Here is a 23,704-nt window from a genome sequence, read left to right on the forward strand (position 1 = left end):
GAAAATTTAAAGCAACAAAACACATGCTAATTTAAAACCTTCTAGACAGAAATCAAGAACCATCATATGAAACTCAACAATGGTGACGCTCAACAAAATACTCTTAGCCTCATGCATGAAAAACTCCCATCATGCAATGCAGTATGACTAATAATTGTCACCACTGTTGAAGTTCATATGATAAATGTTCATGTGTAAAAGACTGATCTCAATATTGAAGCTTTATCGTGCAATTGATTTAGGAGGTTTTTATATCCAAATGTAGATAAACCCAGAAAGATTTAAATCTGAAACACAAACTATTCAAGATTTGTTTTAGCATTGAACAAATATTTGCTATGAGTAAAATATTGAAATTTTTAAGAAGCAATTATCTTTGAAGGAAAGACATTTATATAGCACTCAATTGTATATTCCTGTACACCTAAAGTGCTTAATAATCATATGTGGGGAGTCTATGAGACCTCCAGTGCGCTCAAGACATACCAGCTATAGGTGTAGAGGAGAGACAGAAACAGATCCACTTACTGAAAGGCTCAAGAGCACAACTAAAGCAAACACTGATCACAATTATGGTGGAAATGTTTTTTTTTCAGCTGATGTCATCCAAGGCTGTGACTGAAGTCAGTTGTAGTTCTTGTGTTTCTCTTTTCTTCAGTGATGTTGATTGTTAACAGCAGGTGTTCATCACTCAATCATCATTTAATTACTTACTTAATCATCTCATTAACTTTAACTCTTTGAGGACTTGAGATTTGACTTGAGACTTGCTTGTGACTTGAAAGGAATGTTTTGGTTCCTCCGCTGGTGAAATCAGCTGCTGAGTTCATGGGTGAAACAAAAATATGGCAGGACTTTTACTTTATGGCCCAGGATTGTCCACCTCTGCTTTAAGATGCTATTTGCAACCGGGCATAGGTGCTGACACGCTACCGAAGTGCCACATAGTGGCTGTTACAAACAGAGCATCTTGGGTTCTATACTATTTGCTTGAATGCCCCCCTCTGGTTTGATAGTGGAATCAAAGTGGTTTTTTAATGGACCAGCATATATTTTGTACTTTAAACAGGGTTGAAATTTATTGCAATTTGGCTGTCTATGCACTCAAAAAGTACAAAGGGACCTAGCTTTTTCGACCATATATTAAGATTTTTTTTATATGGCTATTACTATATTAATATGAGATAGTGTTTTTGCGTTGCACATTTGTTTCCTGTTTTTAAATAGTTGTGTCGCTTTATTTCTATTTAGAAATATGTCTTTACAGAAAATACTTTTTAGCACAAAAAGTAAAGCTGATTTTCAACAATGCATTAGCAATAAACAAATACATTTGAATATTTCTTTTAATGATTACTCTGACATTCACAAGGAAACAAACAAACAAAAGGAACATTAACAATGACTTGTAGTTCAGACAAGGAACAGGACACTATCCTAGATAGCAAATCACTACAGACTCAATCATCACTATAATAATAATGAAACGAAATACAAATTCTGTCAAACAGGAGCAGAGAAAGGTGTTGGTTTTGGGATAAATCTGGGTCAAAATTGAAATGAACTGTTGTTTATATTTGGTTCAGCTCTGCTTTATTTGTTCTGATGTTTGACATGTGGCATAGCTTTGGCATGCCTGTGGCCCAAATCTGGCAAACAGGAGCGGACCGCACAAGTGCCATCATTCCACGCCGTATGTGGGCCAGATGAGTAAAGTATGGGAAGTAAGGTGTGGGCCAGATGTGGGCCGCAAAAAGTTGCTATCTGGGTATAGTCTGAGTCAAACAAATTAAAAGTTTAGCTAACATATTCTTATGTTATTTTTTAATTCAAATAGTTATTTTAGAGCCATGAATATTCCCTAACTTTATGGTATTAACATACTGTTGTTAAATGTTTATGTAACACATCCTGTAGACAGTTTATAGGTGAGTGTGGAGAGTCCGATGTATTTTTTACTGTATTCTGGAATTTGGCTCTCCTCTCTTGTGGGCCAGTACTCGATCCAGGTGTGCTCACCCAAGATGTATTGCCATCTATAAACATCAGAAAATAAAGACACACACACAATTAGGTGTCTACATTGTGTGTGAAATTGTTAAACGCGAATCCAACATTGACAAAAATTTTAACATAAAACTCAAATTGCATTAAACAAACAAGGTAAACACATACCTGTCATTTATCTGTGGCATATCTATAAATTTGCCCATGACGAGATATGTCTTGTCTATTTTAATATCCAAGGATTTTCTACAGCTGGGATGATTCATAAAGATTCTCTCATTCCCTTCAACATCTTCATCAGTGCCTAGAAGAGCATCAGTGCACAGTATTCAGACAAACTATTGTGTTTGTGGTGTTATTTTGCTTTCGGATGACTGCAGCCAATTATTATATTTAAGCAGGCTCTCAATTGTATGCATTACACATGTGTGCATTCCAAGAAAGTAATGGACTAATTGCACAAGTATCAGTGAACTTTTGGGACGCCAGTGTGGGCAGTCTTATTGATGGTCGTATAGCACTGAAAATAATGATTTTTGGCAAGCAAAAATTGGCATTTTTTAAATAAAAGTGCAATATGACCGAAAATACGACGAGCACCCTGTCAAGCCAACACAACTCGATATAATGGCAGAAAGGCATGAGAATGAATCAGTAGCAAAACTTGAGAGCATGTCGATTTTAATTTGTGAACTTGTATAGCAAGTGTGTGTAACTGTACACTTAAATCTGCACATGTGAAAACTTGTAAAATAATGAAAACTGAAGTTGAACGTGGAGATTTGAACTCGTGGACAAAACTCAAAAATATGTCTTCTGAATTTGAAGTTGCAGAAAAATACTCACATATGCGTAATCTGGCATTTACAAAATGCATTGGCAGATACAAATGCTCAGCACATATTTACACGTTTACAGATTCCGATTGGATTTGCAACCACAAATAGGCAACTACATCCTCTCAAATCTGTCACTGCAGTTTCAAATCTTCCCACCTTGAATTTTGCTACCACTTTCGCGATAAACCAGATGCAAAACTAACTTGTACACTTGAAATCCCAGAGGCGAGAGAAAGAGCGACATGTGATGTGGCTGAGCCACAATGAAATCACAATGAAAGGAGTTTTTTAAATCACAAATACAGTATGTAAATTAAGGTGAAACTAAAGATCAATAAATACATTTTCCTTTACTTAAATACTACTTACTGCCACTTTTTTACATTAACTTACATAATACAATCAGCATTACAATTTCTCTGTGATGAAAGTCAGATTCATTGTCCGATTTTGTCATGACTTCATTGCATCATACACGCTGTGAAACCGTACTAAGACATCGTATCTAATACATCTTAATAAGTCATGTTCAGGTGGCGCTTGTCTTCCAATTATTAGCTGAGTCAGGCGACTTGGGCAGGGATAGCTCTGTGTGGAGAGAGTGTAGTAGCTTCTCGCCGGGACACTATATGCTTTTTATGCCTTTCTTCGTCTGCCAAAAAAAAATCATCTCTGTGGAAATTAACTATACACACGCTGGCTTATGTATAAATTGCAGCCCATGTACGGATTTTGTATAACCACATGAGCATGTAGAATCAACAAGGAAAGTTGCGTGGTCGCTAATATACCTCTTTCATCTTTTTATCTCAAAAAACGCCATATACATTTTTGTCAAAATATGTATACATTGAAAATCAGATTCAAATGATCCACAAAGCTTAAGGCAGACAACACGAGAATGACGATCAGTACCTGGTTTAAGGACACTTAGCACTTTCATTATATAGATGTCCGAGTACACTGTCAGATTCATGGCCTCCACTTTGACTTTATATACTGTAAAGAATACATTTTATACGTAAGTAGCAACACCAGAATTCAACTCAAACAGCCATGAAACCACAGCAGACTAAAAAAACATGTTTACCGTATTCCATGGTACTTTCACAAGCTTTTACCCATCGATCGTCTTCAGGAATTTCTTCATTTTTTTGTAAACTGCATTTTTCTGTTTTAACGGATGATGAATGTTTATTTGCACACACTTATGACTGCTTACACAAATATGCCTCCCACCCTCATTTATACGTATGAGTGATGAACATAAATTATTAAAAGTGGCCGTAGAATTGAAAGCAATACCTTCAGCGCAAAGGCAGACATCTCCCTGACACAGTCTGAGCAGAGTGCCATCTTGTCTTTCAGGGTGGTAGTACTTTGTACAGCGTGAGTCTGAAAAGAATGAAGAGTTATTTACAGAGAAACTATGTCTATGTGTGTGTCTTAATATCTCACCTGGTGAATAGTATTCGTAGATGGTGACTCCAGCAGGTTGCAAATGCGCGTCAATCATCTTGTGCATTCTGAAGACGATTCTTTCGATTTCTCTATGAGAAGCCTATGAACAAAAATGTATAACAGATTCTGTACAAGTAAGGTATACATTTACTCATTTTTTATTACATTTATTAATAAAAATAGTATACGAGATACTACCCATTTTTCCTACTATTATACTCAATGGTCCAGCTGAGCTGAAAATTGCAATCATTCTTCCAAATATCTTTCTTTGTGTTCAACAGAATAAGGGAATGTATACAGGTTTGGAACAACTTGAGGGTGAGTGAATGATGACGGACTTTTTGGGTGAACTATCCCTTTAATGGCAAGGTCCAAAAGCCCATCTACTACAAAGCACGCATGTATGAGATGTTTCTAGAAGATTACATGAGACAATTTCACATCTTTAAAGAATGACTATGTGACTAATGTACGCCAGGTGACCTGTACATTTTTGATACATACCATAACATTTTTGTATCTCATCCACCTTACACAACTTATTTTACTGTGGTCATTTAACATAACTAAGTTGTGAATGCCTTCTTTTTCAAAAAAGATTTTCTTCCATTGGCCGCATTTTCAATTTGTGATTTCAATTTGTATAATTCGAAGGGTAATGGAAATGAATCCATTGACTGTACAGATACTATTCTTTGATCAGTAAATTTAACATCGTAGGTGTAATGACTTTTGCTTCTAAACTGTTTTAAAATGTGAATATTTGTTTTGAAAAAATGCTCAACTTACCTTAAACCGAAAAATGCAAATCTAGTTACATATTACAATATTTTCAAATGGTTAATTGTCCCATTCAGCCTATTTTTAAATGTACATTTTTATCCTATTTTAGGTAGTTGTTATATACCTATTATATACCTGGGTTAAATGCAGAGGTCACATTATGGGTATGGGTTACCATACCTGACGAATTGGTCACTTTCACTTTCACTTTTCACTTGTATGTATTATAGTTTACACACTGAAATACCTTATCCAAGTAGATGATGAGAGACCCTCGTTCTGAGAGAACCTTGTTCATCTCAAAGTCTTGAATGAATCTGTCCTTGCCTTTGGTCAACTGAGAATAAAAAATATACAACATAAAGCATAATTATCAACTGCTTTATAGGTAAAATTCTTTACAGTTGGACAGTAACACTGTTTCAGTTCTTCAAGACAGTACCTCTCGGAGATCTCCTTCATCAACAATAAACCCTGTCAGCAAACCCACATCCAGAATAGTCATCGTGGCATCTGTGTCCATTTGGTAGCTGTCAAGAAAAATCAAAAGAAAATCAAAAAGAATCAAAATATGCGCAGACTGTGCGCATATTTGCTCACTCACTCATAATCATTAAACTATGATGACACAAGTGCACATTTGTGTAGACAGAACAATTTTATGTCACAGTTATTTGATATTAACAATTCTATTCACATTTATCAAAATAAAATTAGTTTACTTACAAGAACTCCAAAGTGAGTGTGTAACTTTCAAGGGCTCCCACATAACTGGGTTCTTGGAATAAAAACATGATTCACTGGAGTTTATCCTCAAATAGCATAAGCATCTCACATTTAACTTCTGTATTTAACTCCAATATAACTGCACATCATTCCATTTACATGAACATCAGTAACTCAAATGTTATTAACTGTAATGACTAATATCGTGTTGACACTCTGCACATTATAACATTATTACCAGCGTCAGTAACCCATATTATTAACTGCGACAACTAATTATCAAATTGCTAATCCGCACATTGTAATACTGTATTTACCCATAAGCACTACCTGTGATAATAACTGTGAATACTAAATATATATGCAAGTCTCGTAAATATTAAGCACATTATAATTATCAAAACGAATATGCTTGAATGAATAATTGACAGTTTCTTGAAATCAAATATAGCCCTTATTTCAGTTTAGTTTCATTCATTTGTATTGCAAAGAGTTTAACTTGCAATACAATCATGTATATTAATGTGTTTTATTAATCTTGCTTTTATTTGTTTACAATGTCTTGTTTTATTAATCCATCATAATTATTATTTCCTATTAATTATAATGTATGTAAATCTGCTTTGCAACAATGAAAATCGTGAAAAGCGCTAAATAAATAAGTTGAATTAAAAAAAAGCGGATGCAATCAATGTAAATACATTTGAGGCTTTAGTTTAAGAATAAATGTATGAAAAGCTACAGAAAGCAAAACAATTCTGAGTCACACCAAGGGCCTGAAATTGACACCCGACCACGCGCCAAATGCGGGTGAATTTCGCAATTGGCGTGTAAAACTGTCAATTTACCTGCCACATTGGCGGGTAGCCAATGAGAATTGAGTGATTCATTAGTTGTTGATTTTTTGCGTCAGTTATTTCGTTATATTCTAGCTCACATTACTGGGGTAAAGAGGCCAACTGAAGCAAACAACCAACAAAAAGATGAGGATGAGTCAAAGAAAAGTAAAAGACGACGTTTTAATACGAAGTGGACAATTGGCGACAACGGCAAGGTTCGTTAGTGGCTGATTTATGACCGCAGTTCAGACGAAATGTACTGCAGTGACTGCCGTATGTATGGCTCAGAGAAAGCAAAGTCAAATTCCTTTGTAATCGGGACTAAAAACGTAAAATTAGAAGCACCTACACACAATAAGTTGCAAAATATCAAATAATAATGCGCTTCCGGAGAAGGCACTGACGTCCATGAAAGCAGCGCAGTTTGAGAAGATGCGACTCCTGTTTTCGGAACGTTCATGCGATCGGCAAGAAGATAATGCCCTTCTCTGACTGCGTTTGGATGTAAGTAAGTATTAAACTGTTGGTGAGATGGGATGAGATGAGATAATGACTGTCTGTGACACAGCAAATCAATGAATAAAAAGATTAAAAATATATAGTCTAGGAGTTATTATTACTTATAATGATTTTGTTATTAACTTGACAGCACTTAAATGTGTATTCTTACAAGTTAAAGAATAATGTTTGCGTGATTTCTATTTTTAACCTTTATTCTGCAAAAAAACAAAACTGGCAGGAATAAAGTTACTGTGGCAGATGGACAAAAAAGTTAACTTCGGGCCCTGGTCACACCTACCTTTTTCTTGTTTGAGTTTAACAGTTAGGTCAAAGTTTTTACAGTTATTAATCGTCTCTGCCGGTTTGGCATAATACAGCATGCGCACCTGAAAACAGACAAAGGTAACACTCGCTATACACACTTATATGAACATGAACGTGATGACTATTGTATAATGTCAAATGTCAACTTACTGAGAGAGTGGCTGTTCCAGTCCCTTGCGCCGTTACATTGAAGTCCTGACCTAGACTTAGCTGGTCAGTAAAGACACCCAAACTTTATTTATCAGTTACTACGTCCTCTTTGATTACAAATGTACAATTTATAAACATTATTATCAATTTACATGCAAGATTATTTGATCAAATCTATAAAATGCAACATCATCAAAACATATGCTAATAAATGAACTGCCATAGTAAACAGTGGGAGCTTGTATTGGTTGAACATAATCCAAATTATGTTTGTGTGTGGCATGTTAATGAAAACTATTAAGGCTCCTTACCTTGTCCGACCGTGTCGCATGTAGATTGTCTTTTGTGAAAGTCCATCTGACTCGACCTGATCTTTTAGCCACAGACAGCTGCACGTCCAGACGAAAGTCTTTTTGAAGCGTTTCCCTTACCTGTGTGTGGTATTTGGCTAATGCCTGGAACACCATGATGGTTGCCTACAACAGACAGCAATGTATGTTTAGAGTCGGCACGTGTGTATCATTGTGAAGTAAGGGGATGTTAGTTTACCTGTGTGGTTTGATAACTGCCATAGTGAGATTGTTGTCTGGCCAGCCAGCGCACGGCTTCTCTTGCTGTGTCGTATTCTTTTGCTTTGACAAGCGCCAGAATGGCATAGGCTGTGGCCTCTAGAGAATGATAATGTTGACCCGGGACGATCCAAGCTGTTTAAATGATAAAACTGTACATGAATGTGCTAGTTTTCCCTTATAGGGTTATGGTTAGTGATGTAATACAATAGTTTTTATACAGTATAATTGTATTATTTACATAGACTAAACCACAAAAATTAAATGAAAAATGTTTGAAAACAATACGAAATATTAAATTATTTATCCTTGTTCATTCAAATGCAAACAAATAAACGTATATAAATAAAAGGAGGATTTTTATATGTTTTATATATGGTGCACTATCATTTGAACGAAAACAAGAGGCAGTGCATCACTAGTTATGGTATGTGCAAAACAAAAGCAAAGGTAATTTTCTATTAGATGCTAAGGCAATGCGACTCGAAAAGATGTGAATGCATACCGGGCAGCGCGATTGCCACAAACACGCGTTATTCACCTCAATAGAGGTTACACATGTCCGGATGCATGACACTCCACTGCCGGGCGAGTGATGTGGAACGGCTGTTATATCCTTTGTGGTTTTATTGTACTGAATACTAAAAATGCCATCGAACAGTTTCTTTGTTAAGCTATCAAGCTTCATGTTTTTGACTGTTGAAAACAATACTGCTGCTTGTTTAAAAAGGAAATGTATGTATTCTCATTGAATGTGTTTAAGATTAGTACAATGTCAACAATAAGAAACAACACCAAACTGGAGACGTGAGCCATTAATTATCTCATGATGTACAAAAACTTATACCATGGTCTGTTTAAATACTTGATTCTGATTGGCAGGTAGTTCCAGTCAAGTCAGATCAAAGTTTGGAATTCACTGACAAAAATAACCGTCATTTTCACTTGTCTGATCAAAATGATGAATTTTGAATGAATGATGATTTTAATGCACGATGTGGAGGCACAGAACCATCCAACACGAAGCTTGTTGTAACACTACTGACCTTCCCGTTTAGTGGAGTGCTTCATTAACACATCCTTATTTAGTTTGTTCTCGTTGGCCATGGCATAAGACGTCATAGCGACAGCGTAAGGATTGGTCAATGATTGAAGTCTACCTTCCAGATAGCCAACGGCTTTTCTCTTGCTGTCATGAAGACTCTGTAGAAAATGAAGAGCTCAAATTGAAGAGATTTTACCCGGCATGGGCATTAGCTTATCAGAAAATGTTCACATTCCCTTGTAATACTTTTTTTCAAAAAATGCAAATGGTGAAAGTGCTGCACTTACACCAATTAATCCGGCACAAATCTCACTGCCCTCTTGCATGGCGATCAGAACAAATGCAGTCAGAGAAGCGTCTCCATCTTTCCCACGTACATCACCCTGAATCAAAGCACAAACCAACCGTGTGTGTTTTCTCAAATCATTATAGCACTGAACTTTTTCTTTTGACAATTTCTTGAGGGCCACTGAAAATAAAATGTGCATAGATCAAGATCATCCACCACTGGTTAAATATTTCTGATCTGCAAAACATCTTATAAAGAGCAGTTTTACATTCATTCTAAATCATAAGCACTAATAGACATTTTCAATAGATGTAGCTTGCAGATGGGCAAGTTACATGTATTGCAGATGTAAATGCAGACATCAAATATATGTCTGCCAGATGTACGTGTTCTAAAAGGGATCTGGCCTTAAATCGAATGCAGAAAAGAAAACTAAAAAGAATGTTGGGCATTGATAGACAATCATAACAAACGATGGTGCCAATGTTATGATGTTCCTTCACAGTTGCACAATTAAAACCCAAATTGTCAATGTTCCGTCAATGATAGAGTTGACCTTACACCCATGTTTATTGTGAATATAGGTCTATCATCTTTGAAAGATCCGTCTGGCAGTTGTTTGTGGAGGACCAGCCACTTGAGGGCGCTGCAGAGCACATCTTCCGTTACAATATTAAAGCTATTGGCCATAGCAAAGACTTTAGCCACATATGCTGTCAACCTTTAACAAATGGAAGAAAACAGACGCAAAAGCAGAGTTATATTACATGTGAATTATAGTAGTAAGAGTGTGGTTGCAAAGGTTTGAGCCAAAAGTTCAGTTTACGTCACTTTATTGTGGACTCTATCCGTCAAAAATTCAATGTTGGTCACAATCATTCTTCATAGCTCTAAACATGTTTCAGTAGTCGGTAGGTTGTTAAAGAAATGATCTCACCATGTGCCGCTCTCTGAGTGTGACCAGGCACCAAACGACCCGTCGGGTTTACGGTAATTCAACTGGTTTTGATAACCTTGTTACACAAAATGAAAGACAGCATGTTTGTTGATACATCTACCGTACAGTTATTATTCTTTATAAGACATCTAATCCAAGATCTTCAGAAATGATTTTTTCTAACTGGTCGTGTTCTGACCTGTCTTGATGTGATTAACTGCTTCACTACGACGGTCCACACCGACGGCCTCCCACTGATTGGTGCTGTCCAGATAAACAGTGGCAATGAGAGGTAGAGTCATGTACATCACGTTTTGCTCTCCACAGCCGCCGGGCTGTACAATAAGTTGACCCATAAAATGTCCACTGATGGCCTGCTCAACTGTCTGAGTGATCTCCTCACCTTAGAGAAAAGATCAATCATATGGGATGATTGTAGAGATCATGTGTTATTCTTAAAACAATGACATTCTAGAAAAGCATGACTCGAAATCCCTTAAATGAATACCATAACACTGAACAAAGAATTAGCGTATGTAAAATGTAACATTTCTCATTACCAGACACTGAGACGAACACGTTAGCAGGTGTGTCTGGAATCCAATCGGACGGCTTGTCAGATCTTAGAGGTACGTGCTGTAATCCACCTGTTCCTAATGAGATGAAGCGTTAGGATTTGTGTATTGATCACAGGAAGGACATCTTGAACAGTTCTTGTGAGAAGGGTTATCAGGATACCATGAACATATCTTAAGATTCTATAATAGTTGAAGTATCATGATAGCAAGTAGTATCACAGTGCTGTGGGGATTACTCATTCAATCTACCAACATTTAAAACATACACATGTTGATGAAAACAGAGAATGTATAAGTGGCTTTGTGAATAACTCAAAAATAAAGCAAACAAATTGCGTGAATCAACTGACAAGAATTGTGCAGAATACTATCAAATACTAAGCATTGCTGCAACTATTTCACGTAGACTAGATTATTTTTCAGCATTAACTACAGTAATTGGATAAACAGTAATACATATTCTAGTGTATTATTTAATATTTACTATGGCAAGACTCAAAACACTAATGTCCATAAGAATTTTAATGCAGTTTACAATTAAATAATTAAGTAACTAAGAACTAAGAATTGAAGAACTAATTCAATTCGACAATTCCCCTATCCACCTTTTTCACAATGCGCAAAATAACCTGTTTTTCCTTGCGTATGCAAATAGGGCTGATGCTTGATGCTCCAGTTAAATCGAATCAAACCATATTACTAACAATTATCAGTGATGTACTCTTACATTGTAACAAATATTAACACAATACACTACGATAATAAATTGCGAAATGACGGCATTTCCATTCAACAATGTTATGCTACTTAATGCAGTTTTTCTTTTAAGATCAGTCATTCTTGCCAAACTTCTTTGGGTTTTAGGGCAGGATACGAACCAATTTAAGAGGTGCATAACACCACCTATTGTGATAAATTGTGAGGACAAATCTATCCCAACTGTAATGTGCCATCTTAAAAGAATGATTTGAATGAATAGACTTGTTCGTATACCAAGTGTCCTGTAAATGTGCACAATTCCATGGCATTTCTGTAGAATATTCCTTTAGTGAAAAACATTTTGGCTATATTTGGAAGTATTTGTGAATTGTACGTGTTTCCATTGGCTGTATTTTCAATTCATGATTTCACTTGGAGCGATTCGAAGGGTAATGGAAATGCTGCTAATGCTATTAACTGAATGATGCTATACAACAGCTGCAGATGTATTCTTGGGGGTATAATCAATGGTTAAAGTGGTTCTCTATAAATCTCACCCATCTTGGCAGGATTGAGCTCAACATTTTTCACAATCTCACGTATCACACCTTCAGACTGACAGAAACAGAAAGAGGGAGAGTTTATTACGTGCTCCGTGGTCTTGACGTAAAATCTCATCTGAGACCAAAACCAAAGTGAAATAGATTCAAGTCCGACTTACCACCACCTTGATGCTCTTTCTCACTCTATCAGCAAAGTCAAATGATTCAGCCATCACCTCAATTGAGACATCGCCCAACTTCATGGGAATGATCACAAACGAGACGGCTCGGGTAGAATGGGAATCGACTTCCACCAATGTTTGGTATTTGCCCTTCTTACTGGCAGCACTGCAAACGTCTGGTGTTTCAATCAAATTGACGCGTACTTTCTGAAGAGAAGACGGTGGACAAATCACAACATCTTTACATTTACATTTACATTCATTGCATAAGACTATATATTTAAAACAAACGAAAACTGTATGATGCAAAACTCTCTTTGAAAGTCTATGCTTTCTAGTCCCTATTTCCACTCGTGCATGAATTGTTACATTAAAGGGAAGAGTGATGCACATTATTTTTGAATCTGAAACTACCTTCAACTTTCTTTTGGTGTGATTGTGAATGACGGCTTTGATTTCAATCTGCTCGCTGCGAACGGCTGAGTACGGCACCTTGAGGTCGATGAAAAACTCTACAAAATTGATTATCTCCAGAGGATCTGCCACACAGATACCTTTGTGGAAGAAGAAGCAAGCAGAGGAAGTTATGATGTGGCGGGATTGTGTTTGCTTCGGCTGTTTTACAGTCCGTCACAAATTCAAGAACTTCAACTCACCGTGCGTGTCTGACACACTGATGGCTAAGATTTGCCAGGTGGTTATAGAGTCTTTCAGATACATGACCTGTTTTGGTGCTACGCTGAAATGGAAGGAAATGACACAGAAACATTTGAAAAGTTTCTATATCTCTCATAGCTTGTGCAACTTGTTTGATCTACAAGAGGTTACAGAACCTGATAAAGAAAACAGGAAGAAACAAGGCAAGACAAAATATAAATGGAATGCATGGAAAAACATGATTTAAAATGCAAAAGAAAACATAACAAGATAATTAGATGATTGAGGAAATTCACCAGGTTTTATCTCCGCATTGTGGCACTCCCACCTCGTTCCAAAACCAACTCTCAGGAAAGATCGACCGTAAAACCACATCATCAGAATCGGTAGGATATTCGTCAGCCACATCATCTGTTTAGAGTGTGACCAGACATGCGCAATTACTACCATTCACTATTACTTGATTCAAGGCAGAAATGACAAGTTTTATAGTGATTTGGGATTTGCTATACTCTTTGAAATTTGGTGATAATAAAACAATTCATGAAAAATGTGAGAGAAGTCAACATCTCAGATTGATGTGTTTTGTGCCAGTCAACTCACACCAGATAATTTGATTCGCTGATAGACAACATCATTTCAACACATCAGTTCATGATTGAACTTCATGTTACTTACTGCGTGCCAGAACCAACTCTGCCTCTCCAAACTTCTCTTTGCTGTTTTTCACCTCATTACAGCAGTGTAAGAAGGCCTGGACACATTCCTGTTCGTCTTCAATGTACGTGGCTCTTCGTTCACAGGTGTAGCCGAGTTTATTTTCTCTCATTCCATCAGCGCAGCACTTTTTCAGATCGCCCGAGTATTTTCCAGCTAAGAACACAACAGCAGAGCAATGTGAAGAATAAAATGTAAACAAACTGATGGGCTTCAGAAAGAGCTTCAAGAAGAGCTATTAGCTACAGGATAAAATCTGATGACATGACTATGTGAAGTCCAGCTCCTTACACAGTGTAGTGGTGATCTGCAAAAGAGTCTCAGCTCTCCGTCTTCTTTTTGAAGGGACGGGACACTCAGGCACTAGAGGACAAACATTTTTTTGTTTCATTCATTTATCCATTTACATTAAATATAGATATATATCAATAAATATATATCTTAATATATGTAAGGGATAATCCACGGCTAGCAGTGCATTAAAGGATTTTAATGCCCGACGTGGAAGCCAAAAAACATCCAACTCGAAGCGGAGGTGCATTACAATTATTTAATGCTCGGCTAACCGCGGATTGTCGCACATATACCATGGTAATTTGCCAAGTTAAAGCTGTTATTGATAGTGTCTTTTTTGATCATACAGGTGAAATTGACCAATGACAAAAGTTATTTTTGTCAGTTCATTTAAAATGTTGATCAAACTGACTGGAACTACCCATGCATTAAATGCTGCTTTTGATGCACACCTTCCAGCCAATCAGAATCCGGTATTCGAACAGACCATGGTATAAAGTTTAATAAACAACAGGGGCTTAACAAACAAGTCAATAGGACGAAAGACAAATATACCACCATTATTTTATATGGACAGATAGATACAAGATTTTTTTTAATTTTTTTCAAAGAACTGAAACATAAAGTACTTGTTCTGGTGTTGGTTTCTACGGCGGTGCTGGACTTAAACATCAGACCAGCGTCATAGAAAACCCCCATACTGTCTCTTCCACTGCCCGCTGTACAACCTGTGTCATGTTTCTCAATCACATCCCAGATCTACATTCAGCAAACAAGTTATCAAAGTTAAAGTAGAAAAAACATGATGTTTGATTTTTTGTAGCCTGATGAAGATTCATCACCTTTGACTGTGTGAGTCTGTTCTTGTTGAGGACATGCACAGCCTTGTCAACCACCACCAGCCCAACTTTAGCTCCGGGGTCTCCAGTTATTTCCATGTTGACTTGTTTTTCTCCTTCTTCTTTCAGCTTGAGTTTGAGCTGTTTAAATATAGACACGGTGACAGAAAATGAAGCAAGTAGTAAAAAGACAGATGAAAAAATTAAAAGGTTAAGACCAAAAAAATACAACTGCATTCAATCAACAACCAGATCTATTCCTTTTTTACTGCTGATCATTTCATATAATGCTTTACTCACCGTTCCCATGCACGTGTCCTTCACGTCAACCCAGACGGAGTCGGACACCACCTCATCCGATCCGACGTGATAATACCCCACAATACGAAAAGATGGAACCATGTCTTTAGTTACAGGTAGATGTACAGAGATCAGAGACTGTTCACTTGTCTTCTCTCTTCCTACACTCAAAATCTGACCCTTATTGATGATCTGAAAATAAGATGAGTGACAAGACACCTGAGCATTCATAAGATCTCAAACCTGAAAATTGCATTCTGTTAATAGTGAATGTGCGGTAATATCTCTCACCATATACGTGATATCGTGATTTTTGATTGTTGAACTTTTTGCCATGTTCAAATTGACATTCCTTTGATCGCCGATCTCGAGCTCGGCAGCATCGATGCCGATGTGCAAGAAGTTTCTAGAGTTGACTTTGGGAGTGTAAGCTTGAGCTGTCATCATCTTGTTGGCCTGCTGTTCAGCTTTTAAATCTTTGTGTATGGTCTTCACCTGACAAACACAGTATCCATGATGTCAATATTTAGTTCATTCGATCGTCTTATTTTCACTCGAGCCAGTGAAACAGACTGCAGTTGACAGAAAGGTCTTACGGTGATCTGGAGCGATAGAGAATTTGCCTGAGAATTGACGGTGATCTTCGCAATGCCATTGGCTTTTGTTTGACCTATGACCCCTCCAGGGTTGACCTCCACTGGCACATTTTCAGCAGGCGTCTCATCAGGATTTGTCACGTAAACCTTTCATGAAACCCAAATGAAAAGACACAATCAAACAAATAAACAATGCAACTACAAACAGTGCATTTCTTTCTCTAGTTCATCCTGCAGATTAATAATGAATTTCTCAGCGCTTATCAACCATCAGGCTTCAGTTTAAACCTTCTAGATTCATACCGAGACGTCAAAGGGCATTCCAGGTTTGAAAAATTGAGGTGTTCTCTTGAAGTGGATGGTGTACGGTGACTTCACAATCTGTATGCCTCTCTTTTGTGCTTCCACCATTTCACTGCCTGAAACACACACACACCATTATGTCAACAGTATATAGACACATACTGTACATGTAAACGTGAGATGATCTCACCTGTCTCTGTTAAAACACTGACTGAAACATAGATTGACTTCCCAACCAGGTTCTCGATTTCTTTAGTGGTTTTAAGTATCATGTCCTTGGTCAGAGTACCGCTGCCCACTCCTTCACGTATCTGAAACAAATATTTTAGTTCTCACATAGGCCTGCACGAAGCAAACCTAACCTGAACTTGATTCTTATTTTTTTCCTTTTACCGTCCATCACGGTTTGTTCAGGTACTTTTATTCATTTTAAAACTTGAAGCTCACCGGAACCATCTGCAGTGAGTCAGGGATGCTCAACTTTCTCTCTTCGTCCATGATGCCAAATACCACATATGCTTGTCCCTCTACATTCCGCCCAAACAGGTACCTACACAAACACATTCCTTTTAGCTCCCTTCTCATAATAAGACATTGTAGATTTTATGGCACTGTCAACAGTGAAACTAAGAAATATGGGTTTACTTGGCAAGAATGTTGATTTTTAGCTTGTCGTCACCCACATAGAAAAACAACTTGCTGACTGTTAATGTGACTTCAAAAGAGGGAAGGACTACGAAACAAAAACAAACAAAACACACACATTATCTGGGGTTTTCAAAGTTGACGCACTTGTTTTGAGGACACATGTCTCACCGTATTCTTTGACCTCAAAGTCTGCTGTGAACGTCTTGTTTGGGGTGTTTGTGGACCATGTGACCACCTTCCAGATCCCATGACTTAAAATATAAACATGTCAGAACATAGCAAATAAATCACAAACGACTGCGAACAGTACATATAGCAGAAGTTCTTGATGTAGATCATTCAAAAACATCAACATACATGGCCATCTCTGGAATTTTGTAAGCTTTAGACGCCATCCCCTTTTCTGATTTAACACTCTCTGTATGAACGGTGATACCTTGTGGATTCTTAAGACACATTGACATTGGCAAATCAGAAAATACATTATAAAAACAATGAACTGAGTATCATTGCTGTGACTATTCTAGACAAAAAAAATTAAGATGAGCGAAGCTAAACTGGGCTACATTCAAGACAACTTGAGGAGCTTTGGAAAAGTCATATGCGCTTTTTGTTATACTGTTCAAAAGTCACTTCACATTCTGAAAACATTCAAAACTTAAAGGGATAGTTCACTCAGAAAAGAAAATCTGTCATCATTTATTGATTTTAAGGACACAAAACCAATGCAAGTCAATGCATACCAATCGGTTACAAACAAATTTCTTCTTTAGTGTTCCGCAGAAAAAAGAAAGTCATACTCACCAGAGGGTGAGTAAATGATATAAGAATCATAGTGGTGAACTATTCCTTTAAAATGGTCTAAAATATACAGTATATATACGACATGATGATACGAAACATTCATATGTATATTTCATGAATAAAGCCCATTGTTATGTAATTTGAGTGTACCATGATTCCCACTGAGATTCCAGATGTGCCGAGACGTAGATTTGGAGTCAGAGAGAAAATCCTGTAATTCACTGCAAAAGGGATTGTGAGAAAACTTTTGTTCTGTGTTTACTTTTCTCCTATTTGAAATTGCACAAGGACTACATTCATTGCAACATTGAATCTTTGCACCTACGCTTTTGTGACACCCTGTTTGTGTAGTCAGTGACATAGTAGTAATTATTTGTGTTTTTTTGTATGTGTAAAATTGTTTCTCTAGGTGTTATGATGCGTAATGGTGATGTGTAGTACTGGTCAGGGACAGCAAGGGGAGATGATGCGCTGACTGTGGAGTTAAGGGTGAGTCGCGCCTCAAACCAAAGACTAAAGAGTTTATTTAAAGAGAAAGATTGTGGCAGGAAGTCTAACTGCAGCGATACTGCAAATATCTTTGCTAAATCAAAGACTGTGCCATCCACGGAGTAATATGTGCTTGTTGGTCTTACTTTGACGAGACAAACTCAACAGAGCAGCACCTAAATTCAGGTGTTTTTCCTGGAATAGCTGTTGATTATGTCCTGCGTTCAGCACCTTTATTGAGTAAATAAAGACACTATAGAAACATATATTATGATATTATAAATTATGGGTTCCCAAATCCAGGTGTAATCAAAGGTATCTCATGACACACCTTTTAAATATAATATAAGGACAAAACACGCATTCACTATCTTATAGTAGCCTACTTTTTATTTTTCTTGTAAATACATTTAGTTGCAATATCAAAATACCTTATTGTAGGCCTGCTGAAGTATGACATATTTGTTTTTTATTATTCCCCTTGATATTGTAAGTGTAATTAACAATGTTGAATATATTTTAATGTTTTAATAAACGCGGCCATAAATTTGTATTAGTCATTAAAGATCTTACCTGTGCTGTCAGGTGTGTAGAGGGGTTTATCTGTCTGTATAAATATATATCCAGACTGGAACGACAACATGACCACTTTCTCCAGCAGATTAGAATTAAATTCAGCTTGTAGATACACAAACTGTTTCTCCCCTTCACTGTTTAAATACAATTCATCATGCGGAATCTAACCACAAGAGTCAAAATGAATACTTTAAAAACATTAAAGCACAGTCGAATTTAAAAAGAAAAACAAATTGAAATAGATTGAATAGAAAATGAAAACATGTTAAAAGTGAAACATCATTCATAAAACAAATCCAAAAACTTCTTTCAGTTCTGTGAGAAAACATTAGTTGGTATCAGAAGTAGGCAGAATACAGTCGTGTCACCTTTATGTCTGTAAGGATCTGGAAGTTATTTTTCCTTGTCAGCATCACAGTTTTATCCAACAGTTGAGTGGTCTTGGTAGGGAAGTTTTTCACCATGATCCTCACTCTCAAGTCTCCTCCATTATAATCCTGAGCTTCCACAAACACGTTCTCTGAGGAACCAACCCTCAGCAAATTAGGAGCCGACAGAACGTATCTGAGAAGCAAAAATCACATCCTTTTAAATACAATCTATAATCTATTAATTCATAGCATTTTGAATACTCACAGTGGGTCACATAATGTGAGGAGAGGAGAAGAGAGAAGAACAACAGTCGACCACAACAGGTGCACCTTCATCCTGACTGACTGCCTGTCTGTCTGTTCCTGCAGCTTGTTGAATTTATACTCTCTCGCTCTCTCTCTCTTACTCTCTCTCGCTCAACCATCTTTTCATAACATTCATTACAAATGTGGATAGCTTTCGAATGAATCAAAATAACGGCATCATTGACAAAGAATTGAATTCGGCTATGTCAAATTGTTTTGGGTTTATTTGTCTCTGGAGCAAAAAAGAACCTTTAATATCCAGTAAACTTGTGCAGATGAATAAACAAGAATGTAGACATGTTTAAGATAACACACTTTTAAACCACAGTGTTAAAACTTGGTGATGCCTAAGAGAAACTATTTCAGAAAGAAATACCTCATACTGATGTTATGTGTGTGCATCAACGAGTAGACGAAAATTTAACTTATAAAGTTTGAATAAAAAGCAAAATGATAATAAAACATTTTGTGCTATTTTGTGAATCATAAATAGATCATGAGAACGTGAAGAGTTAAATGCAGTCAAATTCACGTTTCCAGTAAATTACCTACAAAAACATGTTGTGTAAATTTACCCTTTGATCATCTGGCAATGGGTGTATTGATCAAACTTTTTAAGATAATTATTAATCTATAAGTCATGGGGTTTTCACTCCCCGGTCAAGGTAGTTGCTCCGTGTTCGAGGAGGATTACTGAGCTCAGAGCCCTCAACCCGGGACAGCACGCCAAACACGCATACTAATTAACTAATTCAATTCAATTCAATTCAAGTTTATTTATATAGCGCTTTTCACAATGTGTATTGTTTCAAAGCAGCTTTACAGGGGCAAACAGGAAAAACAGAAAAGTTAAAACACAGCACAGTGCATGGTATTTATACAACGAGTAAGTTCATTCTAATAAATAACATCTAATTTCTAAATAAATAAATGAATGAATGCAGTCTCCCGGTGAGCAGGCCAACACTGCCCTGCTGTGGCGAGGAACCCAAACTCCAATGATTGATTAATGGAGAAAAAAACCTCGGGAGAAACCAGGCTCAACCGGGAGGGCCAGATCCCCTCTGACGTGTCATAGCTGCACTCAGACTGGTGACATGTGATTTTAGTTTAGCATTTAATACCAAATATTGTAACTTCAGCATTAATAAGACAAATAGTCCGTCTTTGCTCTTGGTTGGGGATGTAGTGGTCTGAGCTGGGATGGTCCGATGGTCATATTTCTCTTGGCAGATGGTGGAATTGCCTTAGATGGAGCTGGGATGGTCAGTCAGTCTGCAGCTGTATCTGGTGTAATCTCAATTGGGGATGGGCATCTGTCGGTCGTCTGGACATGGTGGAACTTCTTCCTACCTCGGGATGGGCATCTGTCGGTCGTCTGGACATGGTGGAACTTCTTCCTACCTCGGGATGGGCATCCCGAGGCAGAGGCGGAAAGAGAATAAAGAGAATAATTAGCGTAGCTGCTGTTCATTAACTATGCATTAAGTGAAAGCTTGGCTGAAAAGATGTGTCTTTAATCTAGATTTAAATTGGGAGAGTGTGTCTGACCCTCGAATAGTATGAGGAAGGCTATTCCAGAGTTTAGGTGCTACGTATGAGAAAGCTCGTCCACCTTTGGTGGATTTTGTTATTCTAGGTATTGTCAAAAGTCCTAAGTTTTGAGATCTCAGCGAGCGTGATGGGTTGTAACGTGATAAAAGCTCGGTTAAGTAAGTAGGTGCTAAACCGTTCAGGGCTTTGTAAGTAATTAAAATAATTTTAAAATCAATGCGATACTTAATGGGTAGCCAGTGAAGCGATGATAAAACTGGGGTTATGTGATCGTATTTTCTTGACCTAGTAAGAACTCTGGCAGCTGCATTCTGAACTAACTGTAGTTTGTTTATCGATGATACAGGACAACCACTAAGTAGAGCATTACAATAGTCAAGCCGTGAGGTCACAAATGCATGAATAAGCTTTTCTGCGTCTGCAACACATAAACTATTTCGTAATTTGGCAACATTTCTAAGGTGGAAGAAGGCTGTTTTTGTGATATTTGAGATGTGATTTTTAAATGACAGGTTGCCGTCTAATATAACGCCTAGGTCTTTAACTGTATTTGTTGGAGTAACAGTGCAGCTTTCAATTTGCAGGCTGTAATCGGAGATATTCGGTTTACTTAATTTTGGTGCTATAAGTAATATTTCTGTTTTGCTAGAGTTTAAAAGGAGGAAATTACTAGTCATCCAATGTTTTATGTCCTCGATGCACTCTGCCAGTTTGGATAGCTTAAAGGAATCATCTGGTCTTGATGAGATATATAGCTGAGTATCATCTGCATAACAGTGGAAGCTAATTCCATGTTTTCTAATAATGTTGCCGAGGGGCAGCATGTATATGGAGAAAAGCAAGGGTCCTAAAACCGATCCCTGTGGTAATCCATAATTGACTTGCGTAAGATTTGACGATTTCCCATTTAAATGGACGTATTGATATCGGTCTGTTAAGTAAGATCTGAACCATTGCAGTGCCTGTCCCTGAATACCGATATAATGGTGTAAACGATCTAGTAGTATTTTATGGTCTACAGTATCGAAAGCAGCACTAAGGTCAAGCAGGACTAAGAGTGAGATGTTTCCTTTATCTGAAGCAATAAGAAGGTCATTTGTAATTCTAACGAGCGCAGTTTCAGTGCTGTGATGCGGTCTAAAGCCAGACTGAAACTTTTCGTGCATGTCATTATTTTGTAGGAAGGTACACAGTTGAGTTGACACTACTTTTTCTAGTATTTTAGACAAGTACGGGAGATTTGAAATCGGTCTATAGCTTCCAAGTTCATTTGGGTCTAAATTTGGTTTTTTGATAAGAGGCTTAATTACAGCCAGTTTAAAGGGTCCTGGGACATGTCCTAGATTAATAGACGAGTTGATTATGTTACAAATGGGCTCAATTACAGCAGGTAGTAACTCTTTTAATAAAGTAGTCGGAATGGGGTCTAATAAGCATGTCGTCGGTTTGGATGTTGCAATAATTTTAATTAAATCTTCCTGATTTATAGGAGAAAAACACTCTAGCTTTTCTTTTTGGGTGACGGTTGAAACTAATTCTTCCGACAAACTTGGAGGTTTGGTTTTAGCTATGTTGTCTCGTATTATTTCGATTTTCTCTGTAAAAAATTTCATGAATTCATTGCTACCAAGGTGCGGCGGAATACCCAGGTCAGGTGGAGTCTGTTTGTTTGTTAATTTAGCAATTGTACTAAATAAAAACCTTGGATTGTTTTTGTTATTTTCTATGAGGTTACGGAAGTGCTCGGCTTTTGCTGCTTTTAGTGCCTTTTTGTAACAGCTTGCACTCTCTTTCCATGCAATTTTAAAGACCTCTAATTGGGTTTGTTTCCATTTTCGCTCCAGTTTACGCGTTTCTCTTTTTAGGGCGCGAGTGGTGTTATCATACCATGGTGCTATGTTCTTTTCATTTATCCTTTTTGACTTCATAGGTGCGACCGCTTCTAATGTATTAGAGAAAATAGTGCCCATGTTGCTGGTCATGTCATCGAGCAATTTTATATTCGTTGGAAAGGTTATTAGAGAACTTGTGAATTGTACGTAAAATGTATGCAACTATGTTTCAATTTAAATAAATATCGAAAACAGTGTCCGCAGAGATCCACCGTATGCATGGAAACAAAGATCGCTATACACAAACATCAAAACCTGCTCATTCAGGAGTTTTTATTAACTTTTATTACTTTCATTAACTTTTCATTTCTTACCTTTTTCTCGCCTCGCTTCATGTAGCAAAACAACCTGTAAGATGAAGATGATTGATTAAAATAAAAAATAAAATTGTGTCCGAGTCCATGCAGCAGTGAAATACATAGTAATATTTATGTATGATTGTTTGATCCTGTCCTGTCGGTTCTTAGATTTCTTAGGTACCTTGACAGTACCATGTCTTGTGTGTATGTTTTGTTTGATGTGGAGACACGTGGCGATATGTTTTGATAGTTCGCCGCGTGTCCTCCTCTTTTTCGTTTTGCTCCACCCCCTTGTTTCTCCGTTAGTGTCCTATTAGTGTTTTATCTACCTCACCTGTTTCTTCTTCTTCCCGCCAGTTTTCCCATTAGTGTTTAGTCTTGTCACCTGCCCGTCTCCGTCCCTGCGCAATCTCCCCTCGTTATCATGTTCCTACTTAGTACCTCTGTTACCCTCACACCTCATTGTCCTTTCTTGTCTTGCCCTGTGTTACCCGTCCTGATGTTATTTGGATAACCCGGTTCCTGTTTCCTGTATTGAGTGTGTTTCCTGCCTGTGAGTTCTGTCTTTGGATTTTGTGCTTGGGA

The 23,704-nt window shown here is 37.3% G+C and overlaps 1 protein-coding gene across 4 annotated transcripts; it reads right to left on the reverse strand.

The window, feature by feature from the left end:
• Nucleotides 1-1,328: 1,328 nt before the first annotated feature.
• Nucleotides 1,329-19,492, reverse strand: LOC130435281 (complement C3-like). 4 transcript variants are annotated; one of them, XM_056765791.1, is made up of 41 exons: nt 19,334-19,492; nt 19,066-19,261; nt 18,695-18,860; nt 17,783-17,853; nt 17,186-17,274; nt 16,997-17,079; nt 16,826-16,913; nt 16,628-16,730; nt 16,371-16,491; nt 16,181-16,296; nt 15,878-16,024; nt 15,573-15,776; nt 15,282-15,473; nt 14,985-15,122; nt 14,772-14,901; nt 14,140-14,211; nt 13,810-14,004; nt 13,428-13,542; nt 13,131-13,213; nt 12,889-13,028; nt 12,472-12,681; nt 12,308-12,365; nt 11,034-11,120; nt 10,673-10,876; nt 10,474-10,549; nt 10,098-10,257; nt 9,535-9,630; nt 9,249-9,405; nt 8,183-8,337; nt 7,945-8,109; nt 7,634-7,693; nt 7,458-7,545; nt 5,820-5,871; nt 5,536-5,623; nt 5,341-5,430; nt 4,305-4,407; nt 4,152-4,241; nt 3,937-4,017; nt 3,762-3,845; nt 2,176-2,311; nt 1,329-2,036 (listed from the first exon to the last, which is right to left on the reverse strand). In XM_056765791.1, the coding sequence occupies exons 1-41, from the start codon at nt 19,402-19,404 to the stop codon at nt 1,898-1,900; spliced, it is 4,899 nt and encodes a 1,632-aa protein (XP_056621769.1). In that variant the 5' UTR covers nt 19,405-19,492; the 3' UTR covers nt 1,329-1,897. The 4 variants fall into 4 exon arrangements, with proteins under 4 accessions (XP_056621769.1, XP_056621759.1, XP_056621777.1 ...); XM_056765781.1 differs by having other exon boundaries at nt 11,034-11,126; XM_056765799.1 differs by lacking the exon at nt 19,334-19,492 and having other exon boundaries at nt 11,034-11,126; nt 18,695-18,831; nt 19,066-19,206.
• Nucleotides 19,493-23,704: the final 4,212 nt, after the last annotated feature.

The sequence above is a fragment of the Triplophysa dalaica genome, chromosome 2 (assembly GCF_015846415.1).
Source record: "Triplophysa dalaica isolate WHDGS20190420 chromosome 2, ASM1584641v1, whole genome shotgun sequence".
Lineage (NCBI taxonomy): Eukaryota > Metazoa > Chordata > Actinopteri > Cypriniformes > Nemacheilidae > Triplophysa > Triplophysa dalaica.

Coding starts and splice junctions, on each gene's coding strand:
- LOC130435281 (XM_056765781.1), bottom strand. CDS start 19,404: ATGAAGGTGCACCTGTTGTGGTCGACTGTTGTTCTTCTCTCTTCTCCT. Junction 14,212..14,771: donor AGAAACCAACACCAGAACAA/GTACTTTATGTT, acceptor TTTGTCCTCTAG/TGCCTGAGTGTCCCGTCCCT. Junction 10,550..10,672: donor AGTTAATCACATCAAGACAG/GTCAGAACACGA, acceptor TTGTGTAACAAG/GTTATCAAAACCAGTTGAAT.